Here is a 17,659-nt window from a genome sequence, read left to right on the forward strand (position 1 = left end):
CCCGTCCTAACTCTGTCTCACCCCCTGACTTACCCGTCCTAACTCTGCGTCATCCCGACTTACCCATCCTAACTCTTTGTCAGCCTCTCACCTTCTTGGTCCTCAGATTCCTTAAAGCTCTAGTGTCCAGTTTGAGGACAGACTCAAGACCGTAGATACAACTTCTCAGAACCTCAGAAAGGGTCAGGTCTGTGAAGACTAATTTAGTTCTCAATTCTCCTAAGTTACTTTGGGTAAATGGGCAATGACGGCGGGCGGGGGGGGGGGGCGGGGTTGCTGCTTAGAGTTGGGTGGATTCTGATACTAAAACACATGAACCTTAGACTCCAAGGCCAGTCACATAGAAAGGAAAAGCTCAGGAAAGAACGAGTCTTTGGTGGTAGTTTCCAGAAAACCCTGTTCCATTTTTTCCAGCGAGGACATACTTGGCGAGTGCTCAAACAGAGGCCTTGGGATTTCTGAAAAGTTAGGACGATGGGCCTGGTGAGCAACTCAGAGGAATGCTTTTAACTACAAACAGAGTAAAGGCTGCTCTCAAAAACTGCCTCAAAATCTTCTCCCTGATGGTGAAACATGCAAAATGGAACACACCTACTAAGAAAAGTGAGGGGTACCCAGTCTGTCTCCCGGGCAGAAATAGCGCCATCTGACCCCCCCCATTCTAATCACCCTAAAAGAAAGCAAGGAAAAATATAAAAAATGATGAAGTTATATTTTCTATATTTCATTCTATACATAAAAAATGACAACAGCAGACAGAGTCCTGCTCCTGGGATTGTGGGCTCTTCCCCAAAACCCTCTCTAGACTGGCACTACTGCTGGACAGATATGATCAAATGCTGACCTTTCCCTGGATTCTGATCACCCAATTACAGCTGAAACTGGGGGCAATATAAATCAAAGACAAGTGTGCACAATTCCCAAGAGCAGAGCACAGTCTGAATCACTCTAATGTTACACGGCACAGATCATAACTTCTAAAAGTGAAGGACACTCCAGAAATCAACTAGGCTAATCCTCTCCTTTTAGAAATGATAAATCTACAACTTAATAGCTTGGAAATTTTATCCACGGCTATTCTGTCCAACCCAGTAACCAGCAGCTACACAGATGTATCCAACTTAAAACCGCCTGAAATCCTGGGCAGGCAGGCAGACTACGGGGATGGTTCAGGTGACAAAGGGCTTACGTAGCATCATGACATCAGCATGTCAGGCATGCTGGCTCATGTCCAGAATCCCAGGACGTGGGAAGTGAAGGCAGGAGGGTCAGAAGTTCAAGGTCTTCCTTAATTATAGATTGAGTTCAAGACTAGCTAAGGATTCAGAAGAGTCTGTCTAATAAAAAGATAAATTAAGGAAATTAAAATTTAGTTCCTTGGTTGGTGAGCCCCTTTTCAGATGTCCACTGTCACAGACCCAGGTGCTGTGTGAGGTCTCTACCCTCACCGCTACCAGATTACCTCAGCTGTCCCAAGCTGCATCCTCCTACAGCTCTCCTGTACCACAGTTATGACGCTGCCTTGCAGAGACACCGAAGATGATCTGTCTTTATCCCTTCTTAGAAACCACTCTTAATTTTTCCTATTTAAACAAGTTCAATATTTTAACAAATACAATCCTATGTGTGTATACACACACACACATTATGCACACACACACATTATACACACATACACACACACACATTATACACACACACACATTATACACACACACATTATACACACACAATTATACACACACATTATACACACACACACATTATACACACACACACATTATACACACACATTATACACACACACATACACACACACATTATACACACACACACATACACACACACATTATACACACACACACATTATACACACATACACATTATACACACACACACACATATATCATAATTTCAGGACTAAAGTCACCTGAAATTTGCCGAGGCCAAGTTCCCTCAGGTACAAAGCAGGCACACACACAGCTCTCTGTCCCCCACCACAGGGCAGGCAGTACAGTCATCTGCACTGATAGAAAGGTGCATGTGGAAGACACATGAATCCTAACGATGGGGTGCTGACAAAGCATCTTATAGACGACAGATGGTTCCATAACCCTAGACATTTTATTTTGAACAATCTCACATTAATGTCCTCCCTTCAGTAACCAGCGAGAATATGAATAAAAAGTCACAACTGGGTGTGGCGGGGGGTGGGGGAAGAGAGAGAGAGAGCTTGCCCAAACAGAGTCCACAAAACAGTGACCATCACAACTGTATTAGTGAAAGTTAACAGCTGTAAGAAATTATGATGAAGGCCAAGCTCCACACTGCACTGGGCTCAGCCTTAAGGTCCCTACCCTCAGGAACCTGGGGGTGCAGGGGGGCAGGGGGCGGGGGCGGGAGCAGGGGGCGGGGGGTGGATAGGAACAAGAGTGAACAACTTTAAAGCAACGTGAAAATATTCAAGATCTGAGAGCCCAGGGACCAAGCCCCTGTGCAGCCCAGTGGGCGACAATGTTCTTCACAGATCCACCAGCACACTATAGTCCCAGCTCTCAGGAGGCATAAGAGAGGATGAGGATGAGAATAATCTGGGCCACAGAACAAGATTATCTCAAAAAAAAAAATGAATGAATGAATGAATGAATGAAATAAAAAAAGTAAATTTAAAATAATTTAAAAACAGGGTTGATTAGATGGATCAGTGGGTACTCCTGCTACTCCTGACAACCTGAGTTCCATCCCCAGGGCCCACACAGTGGAAGGAGAGAGCAACCTCTGAACAACGTCCTTGGACTATGTGCCACGCTGCCCATATCCACATACAGACACACACACACACACACATACACACACACACACACACACACACACGAATAAATCTAACTACATCTGTCTAGCTCCCTGCCTTCAAAAGACCAATCAGAAGAGTTCAGCCACAAATTAAAAGACAATTAACGCTTTCTAATAACTATTAATACCAATCATAAAGAAGTTACCTGACTTTCCAGCCCCTAGGGCTGAGGTGCTGAGAAAAGGTTATGGGACCCACTCACTCATCAGCTAAAAACTGAATAGTACTGCCAGTGGGAGCTCAGAACTGGAGGCAATAAAAGGTCTAGAATACATGAAAACCAAGTCCTGAAACTGACAAAGGGAAAGCCTGTGAAATCCTACAGTTTAAGCACACAGGTCTGAGGAACACAAGTCTGGGGTCCTGCTAAGGATCCCTGGCTCAGCACTGCCCACTCCTGGCCAGGATGTAGAGAAACCCCTGGTCGGCATTTAAGCTCCCCTGGGCCTTTGCTGCCCTCCCATGACTGGAAAGGAACTAGCTTTTGTTGTTCCACCAAAATACAACAGCTTTGTGATACACTCCCAGCTCAGGAAAGGTGCATCCACTAGATGGCAGCAGAGTGCAGAGGGTCCCCTCGAAGGTAGCAGATGGCCCCACGCCCATATACATACATGCAGGAAGCGCTAGGTGGACTAGGTGGGTTATAAAATAATTTAAAAAGAAGAAAGCAAGTAGTGGGGTACCAGACAGGGGTGATACTACCAAAATACACCGCATAAATGTGTGAAATTGTCAAAGAATAAAGTAAAACTTTTTTTTCTTTAAAGTCCCAGGCAAATGAGCTGGCTCAGGGAGAACGGGCATGGGCACTTCCCTAGATCTTGATGCCAGAGTGTGATTCCCTAGGACACACACAGTGGAGAGAACTTTCTGAGGGAGTCAGTCCTGTTCGCCACATGTGCTCTCCACAGGCACACACTTACACTACAGCGCGCTCTCTCGCTCTCTCTCTCTCTCTCTCTCTCTCTCTCTCTCTCTCGCTCTCTCGCTCTCTCGCTCTCTCGCTCTCTCGCTCTCTCGCTCTCGCTCTCTCGCTCTCTCTCTCTCTCTCTTGCTCTCTCTCTCTCTCTCTCTCTCGCTCTCTCGCTCTCTCGCTCTTTCTCTCACTCTCTCTCTCCTCTCCCTCCCTCCCTCCCCCATCTCAAGAGAATCTAGTAAATTTTAAACAATAATTTTTTCAAGTTCTAGGTAAGCCTGGAGTAAGAAGACCTTGTCTCTTAATTAATTAACAATAAAGATGGAGATGGAAAAAAAGGACTACATAATGAGTCCCTTCCCAAGGTAATTCTCTAGATCACTAAATTTTGATAAATTAAAAAAAAAAAACAACCAGGATTGCCTCTTTGTAAACAGTACAACCTCCACCCAGAAAGGCAAGCGCACTTACGCTGTGTTGTTCCTTGGTATACACTTTACTTTATTCTGACCCACGGCCCACATCACCAGGAATGGTAACTCCTCAAATGCAACCCAATGTTGTTCTGGCTCCCTTTTCATTCTTTCTTTAAAAAACCCTGAAACAGGGCAGGCCGCAACACACATCTTTAATCCCAGCACTTGGGAGTCAGACACAGGAGATCTCTGAGTTTGAGGCCAGGCTGGTGTACAGAGCAAGTTCTAGGACAGCCAGAACTACACAGAGAAACCCTGTCTAGAAAAACAAACATACCAACCATCCTGAAACTGGAGCTGGAGAGATGACTTGGCAGTTAAGATTATACACTGCTCTTTCAAAGGACCCAAGTTCGGTACCCAACACCACAACGGGCAGTTCCTAACTGCCTATAACTCTAGCTCCAGGAGACCTGTCACCTCTGGTCGCTATGGGAACCTGCACTAACATACACAAACTCACACAGACACACACATATATGCAAATTAAAAATAAAAAATTTTTAAATTAAAAAAGGAACCTAAATTGGAGCCGGGAGATGAGAGCCTATACTTGCAGTCCCAGCGTGTGGGAGGCAAGGGTCGGAGGGTCAGGAGTGCAAGGTCATCCTTTAGAACATAACTTATTTAAAGTGACCTTGTACTACATGAGACCCTGTTTCAAAGCAAAAACAAACAAAAGATTTCTCCTAGTGCTCTCTGGATCTCTCAGTGCCCAGTCTGCAAACGGGAATGGCAGGCTCACCTGCTTGAGGTGATCTGAAAATAAAATATTTCCCAAGCACTCGAACGCCACCCAATGAGCACTCTGCCTGCCCTTCCTTGGCTCTCCTAAGTCACACTGACTTTCACAGCTCAATGCCATTTTCTTCTGATCTGCCTTCTCTTCCTGGTTTTAAATATCATCTTCAAATTCATTAAAGATATTTTTAAATGTCCATTTGTCAACTGGAAAATAAGGAGAATGTTAAGCAGCAGCATGAGAAACTAGTTCAAACTGTGCTGCCTGATAACCCCGTAATTCATTTCACAGAATAAGGACAGGGAGGCCTCCAGTGTCATGAATGAGTGTTTAATCAGCGCATTGAGTGGTTTTCATCCTACCTTCTCAGCCAGTGTGACCATTAGAACTCACCTGGCACAGTGAGCACACAGCTGAATTAAAACCACACAGACGGAACAGACAAATGTGTGGGGCAGGGTAGCGTGTATCAGGTGAAAGGTGTCTGGAGAATGAGTTAGTTGATCCCGCAGACAAGAGCATTTTCCCACCTTTTCTAGGAGCCTACTATCTTCTACAAGGTGACTGGACACTGCAATCTGGGATTGGGTGATTCTGCATACTTTTAGCCCCTAATTCCCAGCCGGGCATGTGGCCCAGGGCTGTTAATATGATCTGCACTACACAGTTCTGCTGAGCCTGCTTTTCCTCTTTTGTCATAATTTTGAAATACTAAGTTCTTTGGAAGCCGAGTCCTCCTCCAATCATGGCAGCACTAGAAAAGAATTTTCCATGATTTGTGGTCTTTCTGAGCCCAGAGAGCACCCTGGAAATGCATCCTGTCCATTCCTAAATACATACCATAACTCATCTGGGAAACACCTTCACAAATCCAGAGTAAGGCAACCAGAAGATAGAGTTTTTCTATGTTTCTTCAGAACATGAGTTAGATTTAACATCCATAAACTCAAGGTGGTCAACACTGGAGGCTACACTCAAGGTATCCACTGGAAACAGTTACCTAGGAACAGTCAGAGCTATGATCTGCTCCCCAGCCCTCCCCCACCTCTCACCGCTGCTCATCCTGGTGTCTGGTAATGCTCTCATCATGCCATGCTCTCACTGTACATTTGTGGGTCTTTAACCTTCTTACAACAGGGTCTCATCAAGTTCAGGCTGACCTCCACAGGATATGCAGCAGAGGATGGACTTGAAGTTCTAATTCTGCCTTTCCTTTGGCCTGACCACTGGGATGACAGGCACACAGCACTGTGTCTGGTGTACAGCACTGATACTGAACCCAGGGCACTGGACCAGCTGAAATACATCTCTATCTTTGTTTCGTTTGTTTTTGTTCATACCTTTAAAACTGTTCACTTTTAAAGGTATTTTACTTCCCTTTGTATCCCCACTAACTGTCACTGACGAGGGATGAGGAGGAGGGACAGGAATCAGGCCTCCAATGACTGAAACTGTATTCAGAGAGCAGAATGAAGTGTTTCTCAAATGGTTTCACTGACTACAGCATCCCAACAACTTACCACTACCTAATAGAAAGGTCTACCCACACAGAGAACTGTTTTTAAGGTGGAGTTATGTGCCATTTCCAACACAGCTACAGTCCCATCACTGCACGTACTCTGGTTCTTGTGTGAAGTTTCTGATGACATCAGTAACAAAACACAGGATTCCATGTAGTGATGTAAAGAGGTTGGCCCTGGAACATTTTCTCCCAAAAGGTTATTATTTCCTAAGATTCTCTTCTCTCGCCACCTGGAAGCAATAGTGCTAAACCTTACGGTGCAAAGGACAGGAAGGAGCACAGGCACTCGTTGGTGAGTTGCAAAGCACAGGGCCAAACATCAAGAGGCAGAGGCTACTCTACATCCTGTATCTGTGTATGTGGGGAAACAACTGCATTGTTCCCGGCCCGGGAACAATCAAAGGAAAAATATTGGTATGTGTTTGGGGAAAAAAAAAAATCATGTACTTATCAGAGTTTTATAAGACTCTGCTTCTGGGGTGTAGAGTTTGAATGAGAATGGCAGCAGGCTCCTATGCAAAATGTTTCCACCCAGTAAATGGAACTGTGTGAGAAGGATGAGGAAGTGTGTCCTTATTGGAGGAGGTGTGTCACTATGAATAAGCTTTCAGGTTCAAAAGACCAGGCCAGGCCCAGTCTCATCCTCTCTCTGCCTTCGGATCAGGATGTAAAGTCTCAGTTACTGCTCCAGCACCCACCATGCCTGCCAGCTGCCATGCACTCCAACCTGATAGTCACAGTCCAGCACCATGCCTGCCTGCTGCCATGCTCCCCCACCTGACGGTCACAGTCCAGCACCATGCCTGCCAGCTGCCATGCACTCCAACCTGATAGTCACAGTCCAGCACCATGCCTGCCAGCTGCCATGCACTCCAACCTGATAGTCACAACCCAGCACCATGCCTGCCTGCTGCCATGCTCCCCAACCTGACGGTCACAGTCCAGCACCATGCCTGCCTGCTGCCATGCTCCCCCACCTGATGGTCACAGTCCAGCACCATGCCTGCCTGCTGCCATGCTCCCCCACCTGACGGTCACAGTCCAGCACCATGCCTGCCTGCTGCCATGCTCCCCAACCTGACAGTCACAGACTCTAACTCTTTGCAATAATTAATACCAAATTAAACACTTTCTTCTACAAGTTGCCTCTGCCATGGTGTCTTGTCACAGTATTGGTAAAGTAACTGAGACAAGAGGGGAGAGTGGAGAGGAGGGCGCATAACTTATGAAGGGAGGGTAGAGAGGGCTTTCAGCTCTACAAAAGGGATCTAGACCTGCCTGTGTTTCACCATCAGAATTCTGTAAAGTTTTTTTGGGGGCAAGACAGCTTCGATGCCTGACAAGGATGTAGCAAACGAACTAAATGCTACCAATCTGGTTCCAAATCTTCTCACAAGTTAAGCCAACTTTATCATTTAAGTTCAGGGCACACATTCATAAGAACTAGATGTCATTCATTCACACTACTCTGAATACCAATCAGGCTACAAAGGCCATATTCAATATTTAATCTTTCTTCAAAAGCCTTCCGGTGCACACCTGTAATCCACGGGCTAATGAGCATGCTGATACTAATGCACGCTGAAGCTCCAGGAAAGCCTGCAAACATCCTACAGCACTATGGGAACTCGGCCAACCAGGGCCAGAACCAGCCCATCTAATTTCACCTGCAGGAATCATTACAGCAAGACAAGACTGGGATCATCACTTACGGTCTGCCAATCTCCAACTCCACAGGAAGGAAACGGGAGCTGTTCAGCCAACGAAGTTCATGACGACAAGGTGCAGGATAGTGCTGGCAAAGAGAAAATCAGCAAAGGCTCGCTCTGGAGAGATGCCTTGGAAATCCGCCTTGTTCTGGGGGTTGATCTGTATTCTCAAGCAAACTGGGTAAGAAACAACACAAAAGTCATTATTCAGAAATATAAAACAAATGATTGCTAATCAATACACAAATACACCCCATGATGAAAATTCTCTAATAAAATGAAAGCACCACACCCAAGAGGCATGCACAGGAGTGACGTCTATGATGTGCACCCCACTAGAAAAGTTAATGTGTATTAACAGTACAGAGGGAATTATATAGCATATGTAGACAAAGAAATACTATACGGCAATGGAAAGGGAATTCTGCTAGATCCACGATGCTATTCAGCACAATCCAAACAAAGAATACACACTAGATGGTTCCATACTTAAGGAACCTTAAAACTAGACAAACCAGCCAGACATGGTGGTACACACCTCTAATCCCAGAACGTGGGAGGCTGAGGGAAGACAGCCACAAGTTTAGAGACCAGTCTGGACTACAGAGTTAAGACACTCTCTCAAAAAAGCAAGACAACAAAAATAAACAAAACAGACAAAATAAGTCTACTGAGTAGAGTAAGTCAGATAGTGGTTTTCATCTCCCATGGACAGAAACATGGCTTCAAAAATGCAAGGAACCATGTATGGTACTGACAATGTTCTGTCCTGATTCGGGTCATAGTTAGCTCAGAGTATTTAAACCTCATCCCAAACTAGGTATGGTGCTGCACAGGGTGACCCGGCACTTCTGAGGCAGATGCAAGGGAGACTCACTCACGTCATCTCCAGCTACATGGCAAGTCAAGGTGAACTGAGTCACATAAGATACGGCCTCATAAATTAGAAAACTAGGGCTGCTGAGATGGCTCAACTCTTTAGGAGGTCATGAGTTCAAATCCCAGCAACCAGAAGGTGGCTGACAACCATCTGTAATGAGATCTGATGCCCTTCATTCACATGGGTGTCTGAAGACAGCTACAGTATACTTTGGGCCAGAAAGAGCAGGGCCCAGAGCAAGAGGGGCCAGAGCAAGTGGGAGAAAGGAAGGGGAAAAAAATTACAAAACTAAAACTGAGATTGTAAAATAGCTTACTGGTAAGAGCATTTGCTGACAAGCCTGACAGCTTTCATACACACATACAGTAACTAAAACCTGTAAAAAGTAAATAGAAAAATAAAACCCATAAAATTATATACCTTTACAAGCTTAACTATCCTTTATTAAAAAGGAAAAGTAAAGGGGAAAAACAACACCTCAGAGTTATGCTAAAAACTATGAGCTTAGTCACACTTCTACCTCCTAGAGCCTAAGCACTCTCTTACACTGGTTGATTGAAGGTGTCTAATTATACCTACACGGGGCTACAGATGCTAGACATCCTGACCATCTTCTACAAGAAGCATGCACGATACACCATGGCAGAGATCTTAAGTACAGCTGATGGTCCACCAAAGACCTGCTACTGTGGATAAGCTGTCTTTGATAAAGTTCTAGTGGCTTTATTTGTCTCAAAAGACCACAGAAGATCCAACACACAAGACTCCTGACAGTGATCTCTAGTCTCGAGTTTCTGTGTCCCTGAAGCCTCTAACAAGGCGACAGCCAGTCACCCAGACATGAAAAGCAGCTCCAGGGGCATTCTCTGCTCAAACACCTTTTATGGCTTCAATAAATTATCATACCTGCTTCAGGCTAGCATTCACTCCAACATTAACAAAGAATCCACTCAGAAGACAGAATGATCAGATTAGTCCTCCAGAGTTCATCACCATGGCAACAGTTCCCATCAACCTAAGCACAGAAACACTACAGAAGCGCACTGACCTTTATGAAGGGCACTGGCTGGAGTAAGGAAACCATTTAAAACCTTGCTGTAAAAGGCCAGGTTAGTCCACCTTTGGATGAAAGCTACTGGCAATACCACTTAATATTTAAAATGTTTTTACCTTTTGATAATGAATGTGTCTTACAAAACACAGTATGTTTATAAAGTTGAAAGAAAAAAAAGGAAATGGTCCAAATGTCACCAAGGGGAATAAGTAAATCATACTACACACCTGCAATGAAATCCTATGCAATTATTCAAAATAAAGTAAATTCTCTATACACTGACAAGAAAGCTATCCACTTTTACTTTTACTAAATGAAAAAAATAGACAAAAGCACTAACTCATGTCAGCTCTTTTTGTATGTGTCTGTAGTGTTATATGTACATGTTCCTATGTGCTGTACATAGGGTAGGTGCATACATACATGTGTGTGGAAACCAGAGGTTGAATTCAGGAGTCTTCCTCATTCACATCCCACCTAATTCTTTTCAATGATTTTTTTATCGTGTGTATGTGTGTGTTTCACTGCATGCCATGTCTGTATGACCTGTGTATACAGATGCTCCTAAAAGCTGGACTCCCTGGAGGTTGAATGTGGGTTCTGGGAATCAAACTCAGATCTTCTGGAAGAGCAGGAAGTGATCTTAACCACTGAGCCATCTCTCCAGTCCACCTAGCTTAGTTTCTGAGATAGGAGTTCTCGTAACTCATGGATTCTCACTGACGTTCTCACTGAAGCTTAGATTTCCTAGGCTAATGAGGTTCAAGGTCTGCTTGCCTTTTCCCCTTCCCCCACCTTGGGTTACAGACCTGTGTCCAACCTTTCCTGTACATGCTGGGACCTTAATTCAAGGTTTCATGCTTTAGTAGCAACTACTCTGCCTTGGGCCTCAAACTGCTCTTTCTAAAACTTTAACTTCTTTATATAATTACTATGTTTATATCTTTATTTTATATATAAATAGTCTATCAGTTACTTGCAATCTAGCAAAAACTCTAGAGAAATAGATACAGAACTATTAACAGCATCAGGATAGAAAATGAGGTAGTACCTAGAGTAACTTATAAGGGGACAAGAGAAAAGCTTTGTGATGGTGGATACAGCCATGGACTGATGGGTAACCTAAAATGACCATTATTATGATCAAATTAAGTTACAGTGCACAGTCAATCCCACAAGCATTCAATGGACCTCAGAGGTCATTGAGGACAACACCCCATTTTTAAAAAACTGTTTATTCCATGTGTATGGGTGTTTTGCCTACATGTGTATACATGCATCGTCTGTGTGTGCCTGGTGCCCAACGACATTAGTAGACAGCATTGGATCCCCCGGAACTGAAGTCACATAAATGGCTATGAGACACCACGTTACATGCTGGGAATGGAACCTGGGTCCAATACTCTTAACTGCTGAGCCATCTCTCCAGTCCTTCAAACACCTACCCCACTTGGTGCATAAAATGCCTATGCTAGTTGGATTTTTCCCCCCACCTTGACACAAACTAATCAGCTGAAATAGAACCTCAGCTGGGGAATTGCCTCCATCAGACTAGCATGTGGAGCTTTGCAGTTGCCTCTATCAGACTAGCCTGTGGGGTTTGAGGTATTTTCTTTCCTTTTTTAAAAAATTATTTTATTTATCAGGTATTGTGTCTTCATGTAAGTCTGTGTACCACTTGTGTGCCTGGTGTCCTAGGGGGCCAGAAGAGCATGTCAAACCCCCTCAAAGTGGCATTATAGACAGTTGTGAGTAGCCATATGGGTGCCAGGAATTGAACTGGGTCCTCTAGAAAAGCAACCATGAAAGTGTTCATAACTGCTGAGTCATCTCTCCTGCATTTTCTTAATTAATGACTGATATGGGAGGACCCAGCTCACTGTAGGCAGTGCAACCTCCCAGACAGGTGGTCCTGGTTGTGTAAGGAACTAAGCTGAGCAACCCAACAAGCAGTACCCCTCCATGGTCTTGACTTCAGTTCCTGCCTTGACTTCCCTTGACAATGGGCTATACCATGTAAGTCAAATAAGCCCTTTCCTCCCCAAGTTGCTACTGGTCATAGTTTATCACAGTGCTAGAAAGCAGAATAGAACAATATCCAAGAAGTGGTGGGAGACAGGTGTGCTGGAAGAAGCCCCCAAGAGAGCCTGCAGATTTTCTGAAGGATACTTATGAGGTCCTGGATTTGATAAGCATGAGAATTACCAACCCTCCAAAACCTGTGTTACTCGCTCGTAAACATGCCATATCCCTCAGCTGGTTTGGACACAGGAAAGGTAAAGAAACTGCTCCAGAAATGAGGGTTCAGCGTCTCCCTGAGCACTTCCAGAGACAGAAAGCAACACCCTCCTCATACAGCCTGCCCCATCCTGCAACTGTTTCACCATCTCCTTAAATGCTCATTTGTTCAGCAAAAAAATTAACAAGTGCCTACTACAAGCCAAGCACCGTTCTAGATGCTGGGAATACAGCACAGAGCCAGACAGACATGAGTCTGGCTCCCAAGGAACTTATAGTCTGTGGAGACAAACAAGTGTTTCCAGTCACAAGTCAGCAAACGAACAACAAAATTCTACGAAGGGTACACACTGCAGAGAAAATGTAGCAAGAAAAAGACTAGAAAGCTGTCTTAATCAGTAGTCAGTCGTGTCTTTAAAAATGCTATGGAAGACCACTTAAAGGCTAAAGAGCCAGGCACATAAAGATCTGGGCAGAGCAATCCGGATAGTAAAAATAGCCTTGATGCTTCTTAGGTAGGACAAGCTATCTGGTCAGATATCAGTGACCAGAGAAGACTCAGGACAGGGTCTGGACTTAGCTAAAGGGCAATGAAGCAGCATTCGAGGGTTTGAGTCAATGAGCAACAACGACTCACAGTCTTCAAAAGCTGGAACTGCAACATGGAGAATGGTTTGCAGGACCAAAGATGAATGACTTAGGAACTGAAGAGCTCAGGGTTAAGGTGATAAAAACAGGCAGAAACAGAGACAGAAACAGCCTATATTGCAGAGAAGACAAAGCTTGCTGGTGAAATGGATGTGGGAGTCGAAAGAAATTATGGGATCAGAGAGACCTCCTAAATATCTGGCTAAACAACCTACCCGGGGTTGACACTGAACACTGCTGCTAAAGAAACAGATGGCCGGGTAGGGGGTGGGGGTGGGGTGTCCATTTGGGATACTTAAACATGAGAGATAGAAGAAACATCAAAAAGAGAAATACATCAGGAACTGGATTTAGTATTTTGAACCAACTGGACAGGTCTAAACTAAAATATCAATACCATGACTGTATGCATAAATATAGAACTTAAGTTCACCTATGAAAATGAAGTGCCTAGCACAGTGGGAAGGAAAAGCAAGGAGGAGGTGAGGAGGAGCAAGGAGGAGGCAGTCAGTCACAAGAGTGCTGTGAAGCCAGCGTTCCACTCAGAAAGAACCAGCCATTGGAGCTAAATGCTAATGTTGAGCAGTCAGGTAAGGTGAGGCGGGTGACTACTTGAGGAAGTGGTGGGGCCAGGCCACAGCATGAGAGCACTAAGAAGTACGTGGGGGAAAGGTAGACACTGCAACTACTCTTCCAGGAAGCTCTACAATGAGGGAGAAGGAAAAGATGCCAGCGATGGTTACTAGGATTGCCTGGGATCAATGGAAGTTGTTTTTTTCTTTTTTGAGACAGGGTCTTGGCTGGCTTGGAGCTCACTATGTAAATCAGCCTGGCCTCAAATTCATAGATATCCTCCTGCCTCAGCCACTCAAGAGCTAAGACTAAAGTATGCACCACTGCTCCTGGTTCAACTTTTTAAAATTAGACAATATTAGAGCAAATCTAAAACTTGAGACTGGTTCAATAGAGAAAGTCCATGATGCTGAGTGAAGGGGTCACCATAGAAGCTGCTCAGCCACCAAGAGAAGACTTCCTGCCCTCTGAGTAAGGGCAAGAGCTGGCCGCTGATGTGGGAGGGAGTCGGACTGCAGAGGCACAAGAGCAGGCGGGCTGCTGTGAGCCACTGGAAGATGAACGGACTCCTGGCTACTCTCACTTTGCTAGTAAAAAACTAAAAACAGGACAAATTTTGAACACAGGCAAAGAAATGGAGAAAACTGTGAGAAGTTACAAAGCACATTCTGGAAAAGTGAACATCTGAGGGACACACTGCATGAGCACTGAAAGGGCCAGGGAGCTCATCCGGCTCGTCCTCAACAGCACCATTCCACAGTAACCTGTCCGCATCTGCTTTCAGACTGTAGGAGGAGGAACGGCATCTGTGATCCTCACAGCTGAATCCACAGCACACCAGCAGGAGTCTGGCAAACAGTCCTCCATCTTCCTTAAATTAAGACAGCTCTGCTCACAATTTAACATGCACAGTGTTGACCAAGGATGCAGGCATAAGAACTGCCCTCGCCTCCCAGAGGGCAGACAAGTTCTAGAAATGCAGGCTAATGGTAAAGTCCCATCTCTCTTCTTTCTTACCCGCATCCCTCACATACACAGAGTGAAGCAAGGACACACGAGTCCCGGGTCCACTGGGAAAGTCAGCAACTGTGACCTGAGAGGTGGAAGATGTGAACCAAGTTCTGAAGAGAGACAAGTAAAGGGACAAGAACATCGGAGTGGCAAATATCTTAGACTTGACACTGGACAGTGATGAAGAGAGTGGTGTCAACAAGGCCAGCTCCCAAAAGAGCCTATGTGTCCTGAAAAAAACAAACTAAACAAAACACAAACTCTACTTTGGGAACCACAGACAAATTTGGTTAAGTAACACAATCAGGCTTGCAAATCAAATCAAGCTAAAAGAGATACCAGGGGCTGTAAAGCCAGGAAGCAGCCAGAGGCATCGAGAATAAAAGAGTAATCGAAGGACATTTAAAAACCAGACAATCAGCCACAAAGTTGGCAAACTCCCAATCTCCTGGACAGCAGCTGAGAAGAATCCACAGATCAAAGCACACTCCCTAAAGTAGCTCAGTGCACATAAGCCAATGGCTCCCTTGAGACAGAAAACACTCTGGATGACTCTCCTTGTCTCTCAAATTCAAACTCCTTTGTGATTTCTTACCTGAGAGTACTAAAACTTTACTTTGTAAATGTCGTGTGTGTGTGTGTGTGTGTGTGACATATGAATGTGGTATATGTGTGATATGTGTGTGTCCAGATGCACATGCCTCTGTGTGCATACTTTCAGAGGCCAGAGAACATTGGCTGTCCTGCTCTCTCAAGCGTATTCCTTTGAGACAGGGTCTCTCCCTGAACCTGAAGCTGGCAGCCAGCAAGACTCAGCAATCCTCTTGATTCTGCCCTGTGCACCCCCCACCCCCCACCCCAGCACTGGGGTTACAGGCATATGTAGCCATGCCTAGCTTTTGACATTGGTGATGGGGATTTGAACTCACCACTGCAAGCACTCTAACCCACTAAGCCATCTCTCCGGCCCACAAAACTGTTTCCTAAGCTTAAGAACAGAAGAATCAAAGTTGTAAAGTAACTTAAAACAATGACTTCACAGACTAGGGATGTGGCTCAATGGTGAAGTGCTTGCCTAGTAAGACTTATTTTAAAGATAGACTTAAATAATTTCTGCTTAATTTTCCTAAACAGTTCTTGAGATGAGCAGATCCCAGCTAGGTACAACAAAAAAGGAAACTACAAAGACTACCAACACTAGAATGTTACCTCTGAAGCGACAGATGTCCCTCCTCTAGTAATAGCTAACAAGAAAATAAAAAACAGCTGCTGAGCAGGGCTGAGATAGGAAAATTACTCCCCTGAGATCCTTTAAAAACCTACTACACTATACACTGCTGAACAAGCCCATCCCTAGTGCCATCTCACCTCAAGCCCCTTCCTGAGACCCTGAATAAGCCACCCAGCCATGAGGAAACAGAAAACACTATTGTGTCTTTACAGGATTTAAATGTTTGATGGCAGCATTCTAAACTGATTTACAGTGTTCTGGACAATTTCTAAAGAGCTAATGTACAAGCAAAAGAATAACGAGGCAAAAGAACGAAGAGAATCAAGCTAAAGAGGCCCTCCTCCAAGTCATGCAACGAACAGCAACTTCAAGTCTGCCCTTCACTCCCAGAGAGAACTGTTGTTGGACAGCTGGCTTGTATTCTACTCACTCTTTACTTAGTGTGAGTGTATCCGTGTGGAGAGAAGACAATGCAGGAATTGGTTCCCCCCACCCCCATCCAGGTCCCAGGGATCAAACTTAGGTGATGCTCAGGTGTGGTGACAAGGACCTTCACCCACTGAGCCATCTCACCTGCCTGTGTTGCCACTGTTAATTCTCAGATGATCTCCTACAGAAACAGGCCTGGCACCCAAAGCTCCAGCATTAGTGCCACTTGGTCTTTCAAACTCCTCCCCCATAATTTCCTACACCCTCCCGTCACCAAAACTGCCCCTTCCATTCTCTTCCCAAAAAAGCCACAGAAAAGTCAACATCAGCAGGATAAGATTTCCTGTCTCAACAATATGAACAAAGGCCAACCAGCCAAATTTCAATTTTTTCATTAAAACAAGTTACCAGGCAATGATCTGGCCTAGCAAAAGAAGTTGGATTTAGTAAAATTAATGCTGTCAAAAGAAACATGGCAGCCAGGCTGCTGATACACCTTTAACCCCAGCACTCAGAGCATGGAGGTACATGGATCTCTGAGATCAAGGTCAGCCCAGTCTACAGTTCTAGCCAGGCAGGGATATACACTAAAACCATGTCTCAAAGGGAAAAAAAAGGACAGATGGATGGATGGATGATGGATGATGAATAGATCTGAGGATTTAGCTCAGTGACAAAATGTTCTGAGTTCACTGAAGAGAAGGGAATGCAAATGGCAACTTTCTACAGCAAGAATGAATTATCAGAAATCCTTTTCTTTCCTTAAACTCACTTTGATGTCTCTCACCCCATTCCCTGTTACCTAAAAGATTTGGAAATATCACTACTAACACCAATCTTACTACTAACAATGACCTCACTACTACTAATGTTCTCACTACTAACAGTGCTCCTTTGCTAAGCAGTCTAGTCAATAACAAGCCATATACCTCCCACTAGAACCTGACCATTTCAGCCTCAACTGGCACAAAAACAGGACTTAGAAGCTGGAGGGATGTTTCAGTTGGTAAAGTGCCTGCCTCAAAGCATAAGGACCCATGTAAAACCTGGTTTGCTGGCACATTTGTAACTGTGGAGCTGCAGAGTTGAGAGGCAGACAAGACACCACACAACAGGAAGACACCCCCTCCCCAGAGTTCTCTAGCCACCAGCCAGTCTAGCCAATGAATGCTTCTGCTCTTTGACCTCCCTATATACACACATGCACACAGACACATGATACTTTACAATACACTATATACACACCCAGCTGCCCACAAAAATATTTTTAAAAGAGAAAATTTTTTAAAAAAAGCAAAAGCCATCTACAAAAAAGAAAAAAGAACGACAGATGGGAAGAAAAAGAGAGGAGAGAAAGAGGGAGGAGGGAAGAG

General features: G+C 44.6%; 1 protein-coding gene across 1 annotated transcript in view; it reads right to left on the reverse strand.

Annotated features, from left to right (window-relative positions):
* Positions 1 to 17,659, reverse strand: part of Dad1 (defender against cell death 1) — a 20,496-nt gene that overhangs the window by 561 nt on the left and 2,276 nt on the right. The window contains exon 2 of the mRNA XM_028788479.1: positions 8,226 to 8,399. Coding sequence (XP_028644312.1) covers positions 8,269 to 8,399 — 131 coding nt within the window. The 3' untranslated portion in view covers positions 8,226 to 8,268. The remainder of the gene's footprint in view (positions 1 to 8,225; positions 8,400 to 17,659) is intronic.

This window comes from Grammomys surdaster, unplaced genomic scaffold (assembly GCF_004785775.1).
Source record: "Grammomys surdaster isolate TR1022 unplaced genomic scaffold, NIH_TR_1.0 125750, whole genome shotgun sequence".
In the NCBI taxonomy this organism is placed as follows: Eukaryota; Metazoa; Chordata; class Mammalia; order Rodentia; family Muridae; genus Grammomys; species Grammomys surdaster.